Source organism: Corythoichthys intestinalis, chromosome 9 (genome assembly GCF_030265065.1).
Source record: "Corythoichthys intestinalis isolate RoL2023-P3 chromosome 9, ASM3026506v1, whole genome shotgun sequence".
In the NCBI taxonomy this organism is placed as follows: domain Eukaryota; kingdom Metazoa; phylum Chordata; class Actinopteri; order Syngnathiformes; family Syngnathidae; genus Corythoichthys; species Corythoichthys intestinalis.
Genome location: NC_080403.1, coordinates 54,543,112 through 54,561,439, shown reverse-complemented (window position 1 = coordinate 54,561,439; position 18,328 = coordinate 54,543,112). Strand labels below are relative to the sequence as shown.

General features: G+C 39.0%; 1 protein-coding gene across 1 annotated transcript in view; it reads left to right on the top strand.

The window, feature by feature from the left end:
- The first annotated feature begins 637 nt into the window (after positions 1–637).
- The window catches only part of dnase1l4.1 (deoxyribonuclease 1 like 4, tandem duplicate 1), a 21,959-nt gene continuing 4,268 nt past the window's right edge, over positions 638–18,328 (top strand). The window contains exons 1-6 of the mRNA XM_057845239.1: positions 638–911; positions 4,191–4,657; positions 13,457–13,545; positions 13,628–13,714; positions 13,783–13,895; positions 13,966–14,078. Of these exons, the coding sequence (XP_057701222.1) occupies positions 4,514–4,657; positions 13,457–13,545; positions 13,628–13,714; positions 13,783–13,895; positions 13,966–14,078 (546 nt within the window). The 5' untranslated portion in view covers positions 638–911; positions 4,191–4,513. The remainder of the gene's footprint in view (positions 912–4,190; positions 4,658–13,456; positions 13,546–13,627; positions 13,715–13,782; positions 13,896–13,965; positions 14,079–18,328) is intronic.

Here is an 18,328-nt window from a genome sequence, read left to right as displayed (position 1 = left end):
ACTTGTCGAAACAGCTGAACTTAATGAGTGGATTGGTCTCGGACTGCATCTAGCAATTATGCTGCGTTCCAGAAAAGTGGGATGTCAGACTTCTCCGACCAGGAAAATATCTTTGAAACGCCACTCGAACTCGAGGCATATTGATTTTGACAATGTACATTGTTCAAGCCATACAAGCTGTTTTAAATGTTCATACTTGAATTCTTATTGTTTACAATAAATTTTTGTATACTTAATGTTTAGACTGCATGTACAATTGTTCAATATATTAAATTGAAAGCTGGTAAATAAATCAACAAGAAACGGTTAATCTGTATTTCATGCATTGATTCAGATTTTCAAATTATTTAACAGTCTGCTTGGGTGAATTTATCGTCATTTATCGCCATCGAGGTAAATCTGTTCAATTTATCGTGATACGTGCTTAAGGCCATATCGCCCAGCCCTATGTCATGTCATAATTATGACAGTTTTATGACAGTCTTATAACGCCTGACTCGTCCCCCCACCCCCACCAAGAACTACAGTTTCATACATTGATTATTATCCACATTTCTTTGGAAACAAATAACTGCATCTTCCATGGAAGCCAATAGAGGAACATGAGTGCAGACAGATAAACCCGTCTCGGCAGACTCACCACTTCCTGTGGGCGTGTCTTCTTCTTGCAATTTGACTCCCTGGTGCTGCCACCCCCACAGGACTTCCTAACGACAGTTCCTCCTGTTGGCCCACTGTGGACCAATCAAACAGCTCGACGTTTTTTTATTGTGTGTACATTTGTGTGTGTGTCCCTCTTGTGAGAGCTTATGTACAGTATTGACATTTTTTTCCCCCCAGTCAATGAGTGCTCTTGCTTCCAGCTTGACAACAAGTGGACTCTTATCTTCTACTCTTTTGACTTACTGCAGGTGAGCAACCATTTTCTGTGTTTACCTGATGACAAATACCTGAGAGGCGTGGAATGTTGAATAACAATAGATTGTGCTTTCAAACAATACTGGCAAGTAGTGGTTACTTACTAGTGTTGTACCAATACTGTTTCTGTGTGGTATCAGCATATGCCGATACTGTACCGATACCACGTTTTTTTTTTGTTTTTTTTGTTTTTAAAGAAAAATATATTTAAAAATTCTTGTAATACTAAAATTACTGCAAACTCACTTGAATGTAAAGTAATCGCTATCAGAGCTTGGTCAGACACCGCTCAACTCATCGTCTGCCATTGACTGTGCTAGACATCCAATTCATTTAAAGTGGAAGGGTTGGCAGCAAATGAACGAGCATTTTCTTTACTGGCATGTAGTGCTACAACAATTAATCGATTAACTCGAGTAATTCGATTAGAAAAAAGCTTCGAATCAAATTTTGCTGCTTTGAGTGTTTGTTTCATTAGAGTGACGTGTGTGGATGCACTGCCCCTAGTGGGAACAGTGAATATGACATAATTTCCCAGATAGCAGACAGACATTGAATAAACGTTGATTTTCCATCAAAATCATCAGTGTGGTTGACATAGAATTTTTCGATGTCAAGTGAGGTTGAAACAACGTTGTTCTATGGTATGTCAGGCGATGGTTGGGTTAAGATTGTTTTATAGTTCATGAACTAATGTTGACAAATAGTTGATTTAGGATTGACCGGGAAATATGATTTGAAAAGTCTTTGAATTATGGATGAGCGGGCGTTTTGCTCGAAAACATAACATTGATTCAGCGTTGTTCCAATATTATTTATAATTGAAATGACGTTTAGGTTTTGTAAGGATTTCAACGTTGAAACAACATTAATTGAGGGTGCAAAAGTGATGTTGATTAAAGGATATAAGATCGACAGCGGAATGTTGCTATCTGGGTTATTTAACATGGCTGCTCCCTGTTAAGACCAACATAAGGTAAGTTTTTGTTTGCGATAATATGCTTTTTATGCATTCGTAGTTTAGTTTAGAGGTATATATAGCTGTTTTGGGGGCGATTATGTGTTTGAACAATTTGTTAAGAGCATTGTCAAAAAACGTTGGCATTTTATAGCATTTAAGCTAGCGGACTTTTGCTATGCAAGTTAGCTAATTGTTCTTTTCTTGTATTTAGATCCTCTTTTATTTGTTTTGAGCTCAGATATTTAAATTTCTTTTTAAATGAAAGTGCAATCCTGGAAAGTTTGAAGAAACACTCGGGAATTTTATTTTGTATTCACATTTAATGCTCTTTTGCAAGTGCAATCTTAGCAAACCTTGGTATTACATCTCCAAAAATTGATTCCGCAACGCATTAAATGTTCCCAATCAGATAACTCGATTATTCGAACTAAATAGTTGATAGATTAATTGACTACTATAATAATCAATAGCTTCTGGCAAGTAGTGGTTACATACTAGTGTTGCACCAATAATATATTTTGGCTCCTGATACTGTTTCTCATACCCGGCTGTGACTGCACTGTATCGGCCTATGCCGATACTGTACCTATACCACGTTTTAAAAATTACTGTAATACTACTAAATTTCTGCAAACTCACTTGAATGTAAAGTAATTGCTATCAGACACTGCTTAACTCTTTGTCTGCCATTGGTGGTGCTAGACGTCCAATCCATTTGAAGTGGGAGGGTTGGCTGCACTGCCAACCCTCCCACAACTAGTGATAAACTCGTTGATTCTTCAAAGGTTTGATTGGGCAATTTAGCAACAAGTGATTTTTTTGCTATTTGCGTAACTGAAAGATTTTCCGTTAAGTGACGGTCGTGAATTATTCTGAGGGACAAGGTCGAAGTTAATGACGCATTTAGGGAGCCAAGGGGCATTCCTGTCCCGCTTCACTGCTTTTTTTTTCTGATTGGCCGACAGATTAAAAACTTGTCTGGGCACAAGTGTGTTTTTGATGCCCACGGATGTGAAAGCTCTTCTAAGCATTTCTTGATTTGTGAATGTAAGTGGGTTTTTTTATTTTCATTGTCGGAAGATTTCTGTGGCCAAATTTGAGAAGACGGTTACAGAACATTAAAGTGCCATTGCCAGATCTTTTTTTTCTTCCCGTAACAGTATTGCAAAATGGTTTATATATGGTGGAAAAGACTCAGGTAAATTGAAGTTCTGCTCTGAGACCCCCAATTTGTCCAATTTCAAAATTGTCCGATATGCACGTGTGATAGATCATTGGAAAGCTTAAAATGTCAATTTTCTGGGGGAAGAAAAATTTTGAACAGGAGGGCATTTAAAGACATATATGGCGGAAAACACTTAGGTGACTTGAAGTTCCGCTCTGAGACCCCCAATTTGGCCAAATTTCAAAATTGTCCGATATGCATATGTGATGCATCATTGGAAAGCTTAAAATCTCAATTTTCTGGGTGAAGGGCATTTAAAAAAAAAAAAAAAATTAAACAGCTGGAAGCCTGGTCCCAGGTGAAGCCTGTGGGACCGTGTGCTTTGGTCAGATGAGACCAAGATTGAGCTTTTTGGGAACAAACACTCTAAGTGGGTCTGGCGTGCCACGAAAGATGCGCATGCTGAAAAGCACCTCATACCCACTGTGAAGTATGGGGGTGGGTCAGTGATGCTGTGGGGCTGTTTCGCTTCCAAAGGCCCTGGGAACCTTGTTAGGGTGCATGGCATCATGAATGCTTTGAAATACCAGGACATTTTAAATCAAAATCTGTTGCCCTCTGCCCGAAAGCTGAAGATGGGTCGTCACTGGGTCTTTCATCAAGACAGTGACCCTAAACATATGGCAAAAGTTCACCAGACACAAAATCAAGCTCCTCCCATGGCCATCTCAGTACCCAGATCTTGTTTTGTTGGCAAAAGGGGGTTGTACAAAGTATTTACACCAGGGGTGCTAATAATTGTGACACACATTATTTGATGTCAAATAATTTTTTCTTTATGTGGGATTTTTTCCCCACTGAATGAATGCACTTGTATTGAAGGTTGGCTTTTGCTCTTTTTTTCCATTAAGGTTCCATATTATTTGAATTTAAAAAAAAAAATTATTAGAAGCTAAAAAACACATCTTTTTCAGGGGTGCCAATAATTATGAGGGCACTGTATATAAACACTATTAAAATAATGCATTTTATTATGTATTCAGAATTCAACATTTATTTTCAAGATGTATCCATTTCTATTTTTATTTCTATGCTTCTATTTTATTTGAGGCATTATTTTCCACTTTTTTTTTTTTTTTTAAACAGGCCTCGGGCAGTAGAGTGTCTGCGGTGACGCTCACATGCCAGAGAACATGTCGCCGCATGGCTAGAGCCTCTAATTGTGGCCGTCACTCAACAGCGACAACAACAAAAATGGTGTCAGAAATGTCACGAAATGACACTTGGCTATCAGTCAACCACAGCTGCCTCCCATGTGTTGCATGAAGACTGTTTTCAACTTTGAGGCTTCTCCGGGAGAAATAAAAACTGCATAACAAAAGTGGCCTAAGGCTTGATTTCAAGTCGCATAGTTGAACTTAAAACGTTTGTTTTGTGTAAATCCTAGCGTGCCTTTAGCATGTTTAAACATGTACTTCCCCCCACCCATTAGAGTTGTCTTTTTCATTTCTTCTTGTTTTTCAGCAACTGCCATGAAAATAGCAGCGTTCAACATCCAGAAATTCGGACGAAATAAAGTGTCCGATCCAGATGTCGTTCGGATTCTGGTGAAGGTGAGATTGGGTTTTTTTTGCTTGGATTTAACGTTCTCAAAGTATCATAATAGCGGCACAACTGATTATTTGAAAATAAAAAGTATTTTCAGCACCCATTACTAGTAGATGTCCAATCCATTTGAACTTGAAGGCTGGCAACGAATGAACATTCCTCCCGGTTGAAATGAATAGGACATCTAGAACCATCAACGGCAGCCAATGAGTTAAAGGTAACATTATAATAATATATTGTATATACACTCACCGGCCACTTTATTAGGTACACCTGTCCAACTGCTCGTTAACACTTAATTTCCAATTAGCCAATCACCATGCGGCAACTCAGTGCATTTAGGCATGCAGACATGGTTTAAGACAATCTCCTGCAGTTCAAACCGAGCATCAGTATGGGGAAGAAAAGTGATTTGAGTGACTTTGAACGTGACATGGTTGTTGGTGCCAGAAGGGCTGGTCTGAGTATTTCAGAAACTGCTGATCTACTGGGATTTTCACGCACAACCATCTCTAGGGTTTACAGAGAATGGTCCGAAAAAGAAAAAATATCCAGTGAGCGGCAGTTCTGTGGGCGGAAATGCCTTGTTGATGCCAGAGGTCAGAGGAGAATGGCCAGACTGGTTGGAGCTGATAGAAAGGTAACAGTGACTCAAATAACCACCCGTTACAACCGAGGTAGGCAGAAGAGCATCTCTGAACGCACAGTACGTCAAACTTTGAGGCAGATGGGCTACAGCGGCAGAAGACCACGCCGGGTGCCACTCCTTTCAGCTAAGAACAGGAAACTGAGGCTACAATTTGCACAAGCTCATCGAAATTGGACAATAGAAGATTGGAAAAACGTTGCCTGGTCTGATGAGTCTCGATTTCTGCTGCGACATTCGGATGGTAGGGTCAGAATTTGGCGTCAACAGCATGAAAGCATGGATCCATCCTGCCTTGTACCAACGGTTCAGGCTGGTGGTGGTGGTGTAATGGTGTAGGGAATATTTTCTTGGCACTCTTTGGGCCCCTTGGTACCAATTGAGCATTGTTGGAACGCCACAGGCTACCTGAGTATTGTTGCTGACCATGTCCATCCCTTTATGAGCACAATGTACCCAACTTCTGATGGCTACTTTCGGCAGGATAATGCGCAGGGGCGCACATAATTTTTTTGCCCAGGTTCTCAGAGGAGGACCTGGAGATGTGACTTGGTCCTCATTGAGCTTGAGAGCCGACCCGCCTGATGCGATAAATTTATGACAAGCTTTACTTAGAGCCAATTAACTTTAATTAATTATATTAACAATTAATGCTTGATTAACATCAACTGGCACAACAAAATTGCCATTACTATGAAGTGAAATGTAAAGAAATAAGAAGCACCAATTCAAAATACAGGGCATTATGCGGCTCCCACATTAACTCCAAGACTTTTTAAAAGTGGGATATCCTCCTCATAAGACCTCATTGACCGTGCATGTTTAGCTTTGTAAAATGCGAGCAAAAACACGTTTGTCAGTGCATGTCGCTGTTCATTACCTTTATTCCGCCACTTGTCCATAGGGCGAGTGTTCTTTGACCCTACATAAAATGCGCTGCTCTTATCGGCGACATTGGGATTCTCACGGCACATTTTGTACCGCATTTCCGTGCGAGCATCATTTGCTTCTAGCCATGGTACCTCCTGTAGCCACTTTTCAGCAAAAGTCCTTTTTTTCGGTAGCTCCGGTGACATCTCTGTCGTCTGTCTGTCTTTTGACGGGGTTGGGGGAACACGGAAGTAATTTAGTGATGGCTAAATGAAGCCTCATGAAGCAATGAAGCTTTGCAGCCAATTGGTTTGCACATGTAGCAAAGCTTCATGGTGCTTCATTTACCCTATGGCGCCATCAAGTGGTCTAGAAGCCCAAGAGGTCAACATTGTTAAGAATTCAATGGCTTAAGACAAAGATATGAATGTGCTTGTGTTAGTAATTTAGTATGTGAACAAAATACAACAAGTGCTAAGGGTAATTTGTTATTCATTTTTATTTAGAAATAATAGCTTTCCCACAGTGGCTGGCTTTAAACAGTTTCTTTTTTTTTGGAAAATATTTCACCAGCTTTAGAAAATATTCTTTCACAAGGCACAGATGAAGCTGGGGTGCAGAGAAATGTGAGTGCCAGTTTATATAAATTTGGGTAGGTATTCTTTTGTGCCTCCCAGTACACTAATGGATTGTTCATTCTGTTGATGTTTGGTTCAGATAGGTACACACACACACTCACATTTATATTAAAGTAGTTTTTCTCCCTTACCTTATTGAAAGCAATCAAATCAAAATGTTCCCATACAGGGGAGGACCGCTCTTTTCGCGCAGGTTCCATCGCAAGCAAAGGACAAGGCTCGAAAAAAGATTGCACTGGTTGCACTGTTGCGCACAGATGTAACAAGTACAGGAGCCCGAAATCCACAAAATGTGAGATAACAGGCGATCGCCATTGCGTTTTGCAACCAATTTATACCGTAGTCTGTCCTGTTTTTGCAATGTGCGCCAAACGTTGGATCACTTCCGAAGCACTCACGAGATTCCGCCGGCGAGGCTTCCCACGTCATCATTTCCGGGTTTTGCCGAAATGAAGCGCGCCTCGCTACAAGCTTCGTGGAAACCCCCCTCCCATTACTCGACACAAGCTTCGGAACCTCGGCTCATTTCGTCCCATCACTAAAGTAATTACTCAGTGTGGCCTGCCTCTTCAAAATTTTGAGAAGTTATTTTCTCGTGTCCGCCGCAAATACAGTGGTCAGCCATCGGTACGCAAAAGCGAATGGAAGTCGTTGAGGGCCAGCGCATTTGTCTGCGTCCAGTACGCATGCGCGCATGCGGACCACTTATGTGCACCCCTGATAATGCGCCATGTCGTAAAGCTGGAATAATCTCAGACTGGTTTCTTGAACATGACAATGAGTTCACTGTACTCAAAAGGCCTCCATAGTCACCAGATCTCAATCCAATAGAGCATCTTTGGGATGTGGTGGAACGGGAGATTCGCATCATGGATGTGCAGCCGACAAATCTGCACCAACTGTGTGATGCCATCATGTCAATATGGACCAAACTCTCTGAGGAATGCTTCCAGCACCTTGTTGAATCTATGCCACGAGGACTTGAGGCAGTTCTGAAGGCAAAAGGGGGTCCAACCCGTTACTAGCATGGTGTACCTAATAAAGTGGCCGGCGAGTATATGTTAAATATGATTGTTTAAAAGTAAGTAATATTGATTTTTCAATTTATTATTTTCTAAATTAGAATTACACTTAAAAAAGTGCCAAGCAGAAAAAAATATTTTCTTCATATTAAGGCCCTACGAGTGGTGGCCATGATTCTTGCTTCTTTAAGCTTTTCAGAAATACGCCATTGGTGTAGTCACTTGTCACTCACACATGTCTGACCAATAGCGAAGTGCAACATTTGTGTCAAAATGATTTAATCAAAAACAGGAAGTTCAAAACTTTTTTCACTTTAAAAATAATAATTTAAAAAACCACCAAGAAATTTTACACTTCAATCAAAAAAAAAAAAAAAAAAAAAAAAATTCAAATAAAAATAACATTTTTCCCTAAATTATTATTTTTAGCGGAGGGCAATTTGATTTTTGCGTATGATTTTTTTCTTTGATTGAAAATATTTTTTTTGATTGACGCAACTTTTTTTTTGTGGATTGAATAATTTAGACATAAATGTCCTCCTACCCACAATAATATGGCCAAAACACAAAAAGGATTGCTTCAATCAAAGAAAACATTTTCAATGAAAAAAATAAGTGTTCAAATGCAAATTTTTGAGTCTCTAATATCTTTTTTGCATTTAAAAGCTTTTTTCTATGATTGAAAAACAAATTTGATTTTTTTAGTGTTTTTTTCTTTTGAAAATGCTTTTTTTGTTTGTTAGTTCAAGGCAAAATGTTTTTTGATTGAATTATAAAGACACAAATGTCCTACCCAAAATGTGGCCCAAACTCAAAACAACATGAGTTCAATCAAAAAAAGTTGTTTCAAAGAAAAATAGTTTTCATGTTTGTTTTTTTTAAGTCTCAAATTTATTTTTGCATTCAAACGTTTTTTTAATTGAAGTGACTTTTTAAAATTGAAAATATATATTTTGATTGAAGCAGCTTTTTTTTTTGATTGAATAAGACACAAATCTACCTCCATAATTCCAGAGCTTAGGCGAGCTAGCCGGTTGCCTAAGGCGCCATCTAATGGAAGGGGCGCTAATATGCTTTGGTGGAAAAAAATACTCCTGCTATGCTTCCCGAACATTTTCAAACATATCAAGTAGGGTTGTTCCGATCATGTTTTTTTGCTCCCGAGCCGATCCCGATCGTTTTAGTTTGAGTATCTGCCGATCCCGATATTTCCCAATCCGATTGCTTTTTTTTGCTCCGGATTCAATTCCAATCATTCCCGATAATTTTTCCCGATCATATACATTTTGGCAATGCATTAAGAAAAAAATGAATAAAACTCGGACAAATATATACATTCAACATACAGTACGTAAGTACTGTATTTGTTTATTATGACAATAAATCCTCAAGATGGCATTTACATTATTAACATTCTTTCTGTGAGAGGGATCCACGGATAGAAAGACTTGTAATTCTTAAAGGATAAATGTGACTTTGTATATTGTGACTAAATATTGCTATCTAGTGTATTTGTTGAGCTTTCAGTAAATGATACTGTAGCCATTTAACTGTTCTGCCCAAATGCATGATGCCTTTGCAACCATGACTGTGCGTCGTGGCACAAATTGATATATCTTCTCTGCGTTCGGAAATAACATTGGGTGTTAAGAAAAAGAACAACTACTACCTTTCTTCCCCACATTGCTTTCCACGATATTTCTAATTGTGGAGAGAGGGATTTTAAGGCTTTAGCCAATTATAAAAAGGCTCCAAAGACTGACTAAATTCACTCTACTCATTTTACGTTATCTTTTAGCTCTATATGTAAGCAAAACGGGGCCATTATAGATTGACCGCGACAATGCGTGAGTGGATCGTGCAGCGCATGCGTTAATTGCATTAAATAATTTTACGTGATTAATTTTTAAAAAAATTAATTATCGCCGTCAACGCGATAAATTTGATAGCCCTACTTTAAGCCAAAACTAAAGACTCTGGATGAGTGTAATACATTTTGTCTGTAACGTTAAATACAAATAGAAAACGATTTAATTAAAAAATATATATTAAAAAAAGGCATGTCCGATATTTTTTTGCCGATTCCGATACTTTGAAAATGACGTGATAGGACCCGATCGATCAGGCCGATCGAGACATCTTTAATATCAAGTACATTTCAATGTTCTACACATATTTTGAAAATAATGTATTTTTATGACTTATGGTTCAAATCCCTGACCATTAGTCAGATCATGACCTAGCGCTTGAACTTCTTGCTGCTCTTATTTTGTCTCTCTTGTAGGCTTGTTGGCAGTGAATTAGGTGGGGAGGGTTTGCATCTCATCTGTGTTAGCGGCTAGCGCTATCGATAAGTGAGTGTCTCACTTCTGTTGCTGTCAATATGACATTTAAGTCTTTTGATATGAAAAGGTCCAAAGTGCCGATTAATGAAAGGAGGTGGAGGAAAAATGAGCACTTTGAGTCACTTTTCAAAGAAACCCTGGAATTATTCGTTTCAGCTGACTCATAAACAGTGACGGCGGTACATCCATTAAATTGTGAAAATACAATATTTCTAATATATACAATATTTTTAAAAAAATATTTTTTGGGGGGGGGTTCCTCGCTATAGACCCTACTCACGTGACGTCACAGCCACGCCCCCGCGCCATGTTGTCCGTATACTCGTCATGTTAATGCATTAGCGCTTCGTAAATTCCTCCTATTATGGCGTGTTTTTCTGCTCGTTAACATTAATAATTAAAATGGTGAAGTCGTGTGTGGCGGTCGGTTGCAAAAACAGAGAAGATAGACGGAGAGACTTGAAGTTTTACCGTATTCCGAGAGACCCGAAGAGGAGAGCGAGATTGACTGCTGCAATTCGACGAGAAAACTGGGCTCCAAACGACTACCACAGATGATGTAGTAGTCATTTTATATCTGGTAAGATGCATTTAATATATACTTAGAGGGTTTTGGGCTGACAACCACAATTAAGATCATTGCTAGGCTAATCGCCGACAACATACACTCAGACGTTGTGAATGAACTACCTGAAAATATATAATTATAAGGGGATAATAAGACAGTTGTCATACAATTAATTTACAATTTCACAAGGTCAAAAGCCAAAAAATAAATTCAACTAGGGACAATCTGGAGTAGTGCTATCGTACTTTATATTTATTACATATTATATACAGTGCCTTGCAAAAGTATTCGGCCCCCTTGAACCTTGCAACCACTCGCCACATTTCAGGCTTCAAACATAAAGATATAAAATTTTAATTTTTTGTCAAGAATAATCAACAAGTGGGACACAATCGTGAAGTGGAACAAAATTTATTGGATAATTTAAACTTTTTTAACAAATAAAAAACTGAAAAGTGGGGCATGCAATATTATTCGGCCCCCTTGCGTTAATACTTTGTAGCGCCACCTTTTGCTCCAATTACAGCTGCAAGTTGCTTGGGGTATGTTTCTATCAGTTTTGCACATCAAGAGACTGACATTCTTGCCCATTCTTCCTTGCAAAACAGCTCGAGCTCAGTGAGGTTGGATGGAGAGTGTTTGTGAACAGCAGTCTTCAGCTCTTTCCACAGATTCTCCATTGGATTCAGGTCTGGACTTTGACTTGGCCATTCTAACACCTGGATACGTTTATTTTTGAACCATTCCATTGTAGATTTGGTTTTATGTTTTGGATCATTGTCCTATTGGAAGATAAATCTCTGTCCCAGTCTCAGGTCTTGTGCAGATACCAACAGGTTTTCTTCCAGAATGTTCCTGTATTTGGCTGCATCCATCTTCCCGTCAATTTTAACCATCTTCCCTGTCCCTGCTGAAGAAAAGCAGGCCCAAACCATGATGCTGCCACCACCATGTTTGACAGTGGGGATGGTGTGTTCAGGGTGATGAGCTGTGTTGCTTTTATGCCAAACATATCGTTTTGCATTGTGGCCAAAAAGTTCAATTTTGGTTTCATCTGACCAGAGCACCTTCTTCCACATGTTTGGTGTGTCTCCCAGGTGGCTTGTGGCAAACTTTAAACGAGACTTTTTATGGATATCTTTGAGAAATGGCTTTCTTCTTGCCACTCTTCCATAAAGGCCAGATTTGTGCAGTGTATGACTGATTGTTGTCCTATGGACAGACTCTCCCTCCTCAGCTGTAGATCTCTGCAGTTCATCCAGAGTGATCATGGGCCTCTTGGCTGCATCTCTGATCAGTTTTCTCCTTGTTTGAGAAGAAAGTTTGGAAGAACGGCCGGGTCTTGGCAGATTTGCAGTGGTCTGATGCTCCTTCCATTTCAATATGATGGCTTGCACAGTGCTCCTTAAGATGTTTAAAGCTTGGGAAATCTTTTTGTATCCAAATCCGGCTTTAAACTTCTCCACAACAGTATCTCGGACCTGCCTGGTGTGTTCCTTGGTTTTCATAATGCTCTCTGCACTTTAAACAGAACCCTGAGACTATCACAGAGCAGGTGCATTTATACGGAGACTTGATTACACACAGGTGGATTCTATTTATCATCATCGGTCATTTAGGACAACATTGGATCATTCAGAGATCCTCACTGAACTTCTGGAGTGAGTTTGCTGCACTGATAGTAAAGGGGCCGAATAATATTGCACGCCCTACTTTTCAGTTTTTTATTTGTTAAAAAAGTTTAAATTATCCAATAAATGTTGTTCCACTTCACGATTGTGTCCCACTTGTTGTTGATTCTTGACAAAAAAATTAAATTTCATATCTTTATGTTTGAAGCCTGAAATGTGGCGAAAGGTTGCAAGATTCAAGGGGGCCGAATACTTTTGCAAGGCACTGTATGTATGTAGTGAGAGTGCTATCGCTAAACCATATAAACATTAAAAGCCCTAGCTCCATTGACAAATGACATGAAATTTATTAGACTTGACAGTGGATGTTAGCAAGAACAAAAGATTTTGAATTGAAAATTTCGTAACTTACCTTCCCGAGCACAAGATTCCTGCCGAATTTTCGTGTACGAGGACCTGTTTCACCCAACCAGCAACGTAGCATTTATAAGCCTCCAAGCTCTTAAAAGTTTTTCAAACTTTCGTGAGAATAGGCTGATTTTGTGTGGACAAGATAGTTGTAAATATCAGGGTCAGGCAAAGACGGCGAAGACAGCGGGTCGAAAAACATTGATTTAGGCATCAAATATGGATCTGGCGAATGGATAAACTGAAGCTTTTCCACATAACGCCTTTTATGCAACGCATCCAATGAGTTTACGGTGTCAGATAACACCGGGGCTTCCATGAATTGCTCTATAACTTGCACGACTAATTGAAAACAATGAGAATAGGTCTAAAAAATACGGACAATATGTTGGCCGGTTACAGCGAAACGTCATTTTGTGATGTAGGTGAGTAGGGTCTATACTTTCACTGAGGGCTCCTAGTCACCCAGGGCCGACTCTGGCTGATTTGTATTGAAAAAGCAGCTGAAGGCTGCTCTCTACTGGCTAATTCGAAATCTACAGGCACAATAAATCCACAACTAATTAATGATTCGCATACAAATAATGGTGAAAAAAAGTTTCGACAAGATCAGTTCACGACAGAGGAGTAGGAATTTAAAGTCTGTGCAAAATATTCTCATGACTTTTCCCTCCAGATTATCCAACGCTATGACATCATCGTGATCTTGGAGGTGGTGGACATCAGCGGTATAGCCGTCAAGACCCTCCTGGATGCGCTCAACACGTAAGTCTCCGCCAAAAACGCTCATTTTTAAATGACAATTGAAAAAAAAAAAAAAAAAGACTTAAAAAAAATGTGTATATAGGTCCGACGCAGATCATCACTACACTTTAAAGATCAGCACTCGTCTGGGTCGATCCCGTTACAAGGAACAGTTCATGTTCTTATACAGGTAAGAACGCATATTCCATCAACATCTAAAAGACACTGAGAGCAAATTTTCGGTTCTCAAACTCACAGGGACGACCTGGTAGACCTGGTGGGTTCGTATCAGTTTGACGACCAGGTGACCGACGGCGGCGACGTCTTCGCCAGAGACCCTTACATCCTCAGATTCCGATGTCATCACACAGGTGCGACGAGTTAGCCTCCTACAAAAAATGTGCCTCAGCGTTAAAGAACTTGTGTTTCCTTCCGTGGCAGTGTTGAAGGATCTGGTTCTGATTCCCGTTCACACCAAACCGGAGGACTCGGAGACGGAGCTGGACGAGCTTTTTGATGTCTTTCAACATGTCAAGAAGAAGTGGAGGACAGATGTAAGGATGTTTTCTGGATTTTGGAAAATCCAGCGCTCGGAGGCAAAAAAACCGTCAAGAACCTACATCCATGGGAAAAAATTAGGACACCCCATGAAATATTCAGTTCTTTATTAAGAAATGTTCACATATCAATGTCTGATCTTGTTTGTATCTCTGGAAAACAAAGTGATTTAATTGCAGGTAAAAAAGAAAATTATTTTACTCATTAAGCCAAATATATCAACAAAAATGCATATTCTAACTGAGGAAAAAGTTAGGACACCCTACCACCTAATAGCTAGTGTTACCCCCTTTGGCTGAAATAACTTCAATGAGATGCTTTTTGTAGCCATCTACCAGTCTTTGAAAGCAGAATACGTTCAGCTTTGAGATGTTTGAGAGGTTTCTTGCATTTACAGCCTGTTTCAAGTCACCCCACAGCATCTCAATGGGATTAAGATCTGGGCTTTGACTCGGCCATTCCAGGACTCTCAATTTATTCCTTTTCAGCCAGTCCTTGGTGGATTTACTGGTATGTTTTAGCTTGAATTTTTTCACAGATGGTCTCACATATTGCTCAAGCTGTGATACACGATATAATTCATGGTGGATTCTATGATGGTGAGCTGGCCAGGTCCTGCTGCAGGAAAGCCTCCCCAAACCGTGACACTTCCCCCTCCATGCTTCACAGTTGGTATGAGGTTCTTTTCCAGGAATGCTATATTCAGGCATGAAAATCATTCACCTTTCGGCGAAATTCGCCGTTTTGAAGTCAAAAGGGGTGACCTACGTGAATTGTGTAGATCAGAGGAGAAAATTTTTAAGGGGGGGGGGGGGGGGGGGTCGTAATTCTATCTAACTAACTAACTAACTAACGACATGTTTTATTGAAGTTGCTAAGCCTGTCGCGATATGCAATGAGTCCATCTGTCGCAAGGTAAACAAAGATGAGAGCGATAATTTTCACGACTGTGTTTTATCACCGTGCGCGTGCATGCATACATTTGTGCGGGCCTGCAGAGAACATATGAGACTCCAGTTCATTTTACAGATGTTTATTGGTAATCAACACGCCGTAGAATTACAGTTCAGACATACAAAATAAGGAAACACATCTATATTAAACGCTGTAAACGTTAGCATTGCTACTTAGAGACTAATGGGGAAAAAAAGACAACCTACTTAAGCCTGCATAAAACATTGGCAGTCTTGACTAAAACGCAAACTTGCGGTTAAAAGGTGACACTTCAAACATTAAAAATAGCTGGTTAACAGCATTTGCAAACGAAAAAATGAAAAGAAAAAAAATCTGAGTGACACCACAAGCAATGACGATAAGTGCTTTTTTTCGGCATGTGAAGCTGTTAGCGATTTAGCGAACATACTTCCGGTAAACATATCAAAATAAAAGCATGCCACGTTCATATAAATAACGATTTCTGGAGTTTATCCCCCATACTTCAGAATTAATACTATAATATGTAAATACTATAATACTACAAAATTCAGATTTTATGCTAAGAATAGCTTTAAAATGACACCCTTTTTGAAAAAATATGATTAGCAATGAATACTATAATTCTTAAAATACTATTTTATTTAGTAGTATATTATAATAATGCTACATATTTTTTATTTAATGTTTCGAATAATGTTGGAAAGGCGACGTCAGTGTTCTGAATCTGTTTACATTGCATTCTTTTGCACTTGTAAATGCTATCAACATTTGACCTCATTATTTATGTGTGATTGTTATTTACATGTTTATTTGTACTTTAATAAAGAATTTAAGTGTTTTTGTGAATTAATAAGCGTCAACAAAAAATTCATTGCTAAATTACCGTAATTTCCCGAATATAAGGCACACCCGTGTATAATGCGCACCCCAAATTTACTTGTAAAATCTGGGGAAAATTATTGTACCCGTTTATAACGCGCACCCTAATTTTAGCACCAATAAATAGAAGAATACAAGAAAACAGAGCTCGTGTACAGATACAGAGATGTCATTTTACTGACTGGTGAAACACAGCACAAGCATAGCACATTGGTAGTTCAAAACATTACCGTAAACTGACAATATTTACGGTAATAATATGATTTGACAACTTCTCCAACTTACCAGAATCTAGGAGAAAACAAAACAGATGTGACTTTTCTTTTAAAGGCTGCTGTACAACTTGCTCGTTTCCTCATGATGAATAAATGTTTCTTCCATGGATTGATACGGTAAAATGAGAACGTAAGTCGGAAATCCGTGAGAGGTCATCGCTGTCAACACGACAGTAACAAAAGGAACTATTGTTATTTGGGTTTGAGTTTCCCGAGGGACCGATATAGTTGACGGACACAGGAAGTGTGTGTCCTTACATTTGTTATGGTCCGAATTGTGGAGCTGCAATAAACGTCGACTCAAACGAGTTCAAGAAACTAAATTCTGTGCTTTATGAAGAGTGAAAAAAGCAGAATTTAAGACAGACGAAATCATTCGGCCGATTAGAGTGAAGTATTACCGAAACAAAATGGTGACGTCACGTACTGTAATGGTCGGCAACGGGTCGCCGCATACGTTTCTTCAACACAACGTGGCCGTGTCAATGAAAAAAAATCAGTTTATATATATATATATATATGTAATACATATATATTTCTGTCTCCATCCATGTACCCGTTTATAATGCGCACCATGAGTTTACAAGTTGATTTTGGGAAAAAAAAGTGCGCGTTATATTCGGGAAATTACGGTAGTAAAAAGTCGACTAATCGTAAAAATAGTCGGCTGACTAATTGTAAGAAAATTAGTCGTTTGGGACAGCCCTACCGGAACATATTTCCTCCCCACCTTTCTCACCTTTTTAACCCCTGACCCATTTTCATGCCTGTATATTGGGTTTACGCCAGACAGACATGTCCAAAGAACATGATTCCAGAAGTCCTGGTCTTAGTCTACATTCACTCTGGCAAACTTCAGTCTGGCCTTCATGTTCTTCTTGGAGAGCAAAGGTTTCCTCCTTGCACACCTCCCATGAAGGTTAAACTTGTGAAGTCTCTTTTTGATTGTAGAGGCATGCACTTTCACATCAACTGTAGCAAAAGCCTGCTGTGGGTCCCATGATGACATTTGAAGGTTTTTGGAGACTTCTTTTAGCTTCTTGCTGTCTGCTCTCGGGGTGAACTTGCTTGGACGGCCAGACCTGGGCATGTTGGCAGTTGTTTTGAATGTCCTCCACTTGTTGACTATTTTCCAGAAAGTGGAATGGCTGATTTTATGTTCTTTTGAAATCCCTTACCAGACTCATAAATAAGTATCTACAATCTTCTTTCTGAAGCCCTCAGACAGCTCCTTTGATTTCACCATGGTGTTTTCTCTCACTTCAACAGTCAGTCACAGATGAAAGTATTCTGCGTTGAGGAGTGAGGAAAACTTTCTTCAGACCGACGTCAAAGACTGGTAGATGGCTACAAAAAACATCTCAGTTAAATTATTTCGGCCAAAGGGGGTAACACTAGCTATTAGGTGGTAGGGCATCCTAACTTTTTCCTCAGTTAGAATGTGCATTTTTGTTGATATATTAATGAGTAAAACAATGTTAATTTTTGTTGTTTACTTAATACCTGCATTAAATCACTTGCTTTTAGAGAGATAAAAAAAAAAAAAAACAAGATCAGACATTGATTTGTGAACATTTCTTAGTAAAGAACTGAATATTTAATGGGGTGTCCTAATTTTTTCCACATGTCTATGTCTTAAAAGACACATTGAATGCAGTCCTCACTTCGAAGCGTCTACTTTTTCCCAAGCTAGACAGCTAGTGAACGACGCTTTAATAATCAGACTTCTTCCTTTTTTATCTGATTTATTCATTGAATGGCCTCAAACCATTGTCCTCTTTAGACCGTCATAAAACTACAAAAAAATACACAAGCATTGCAACGTTAGCTTAGCACGCTAGACAAGTTCACTAAACATAAACAAAAAGCGTCTCATACAAAAAAATATAACATTTCCTTTACTAACATAATATGTACATTCTTTTAAACATCCATACTTACGGACAAATCTTGTCCAGGGATCATATAAGCACAACATTTCAACGTAGGAGTCAGCCTGAGACGTCGTGCAGCCATTTTGAATACAATAAACCGTGTTGCAAAGCAACCACAAGAGTTCGCTGTAGGACAGCACAAAAAACCCTGCTGTAAAACTTACCAAAAGGCAGAATACATTGCTATTTTTGGTTCCTTGAATTGTCATTATTTCCATCAAA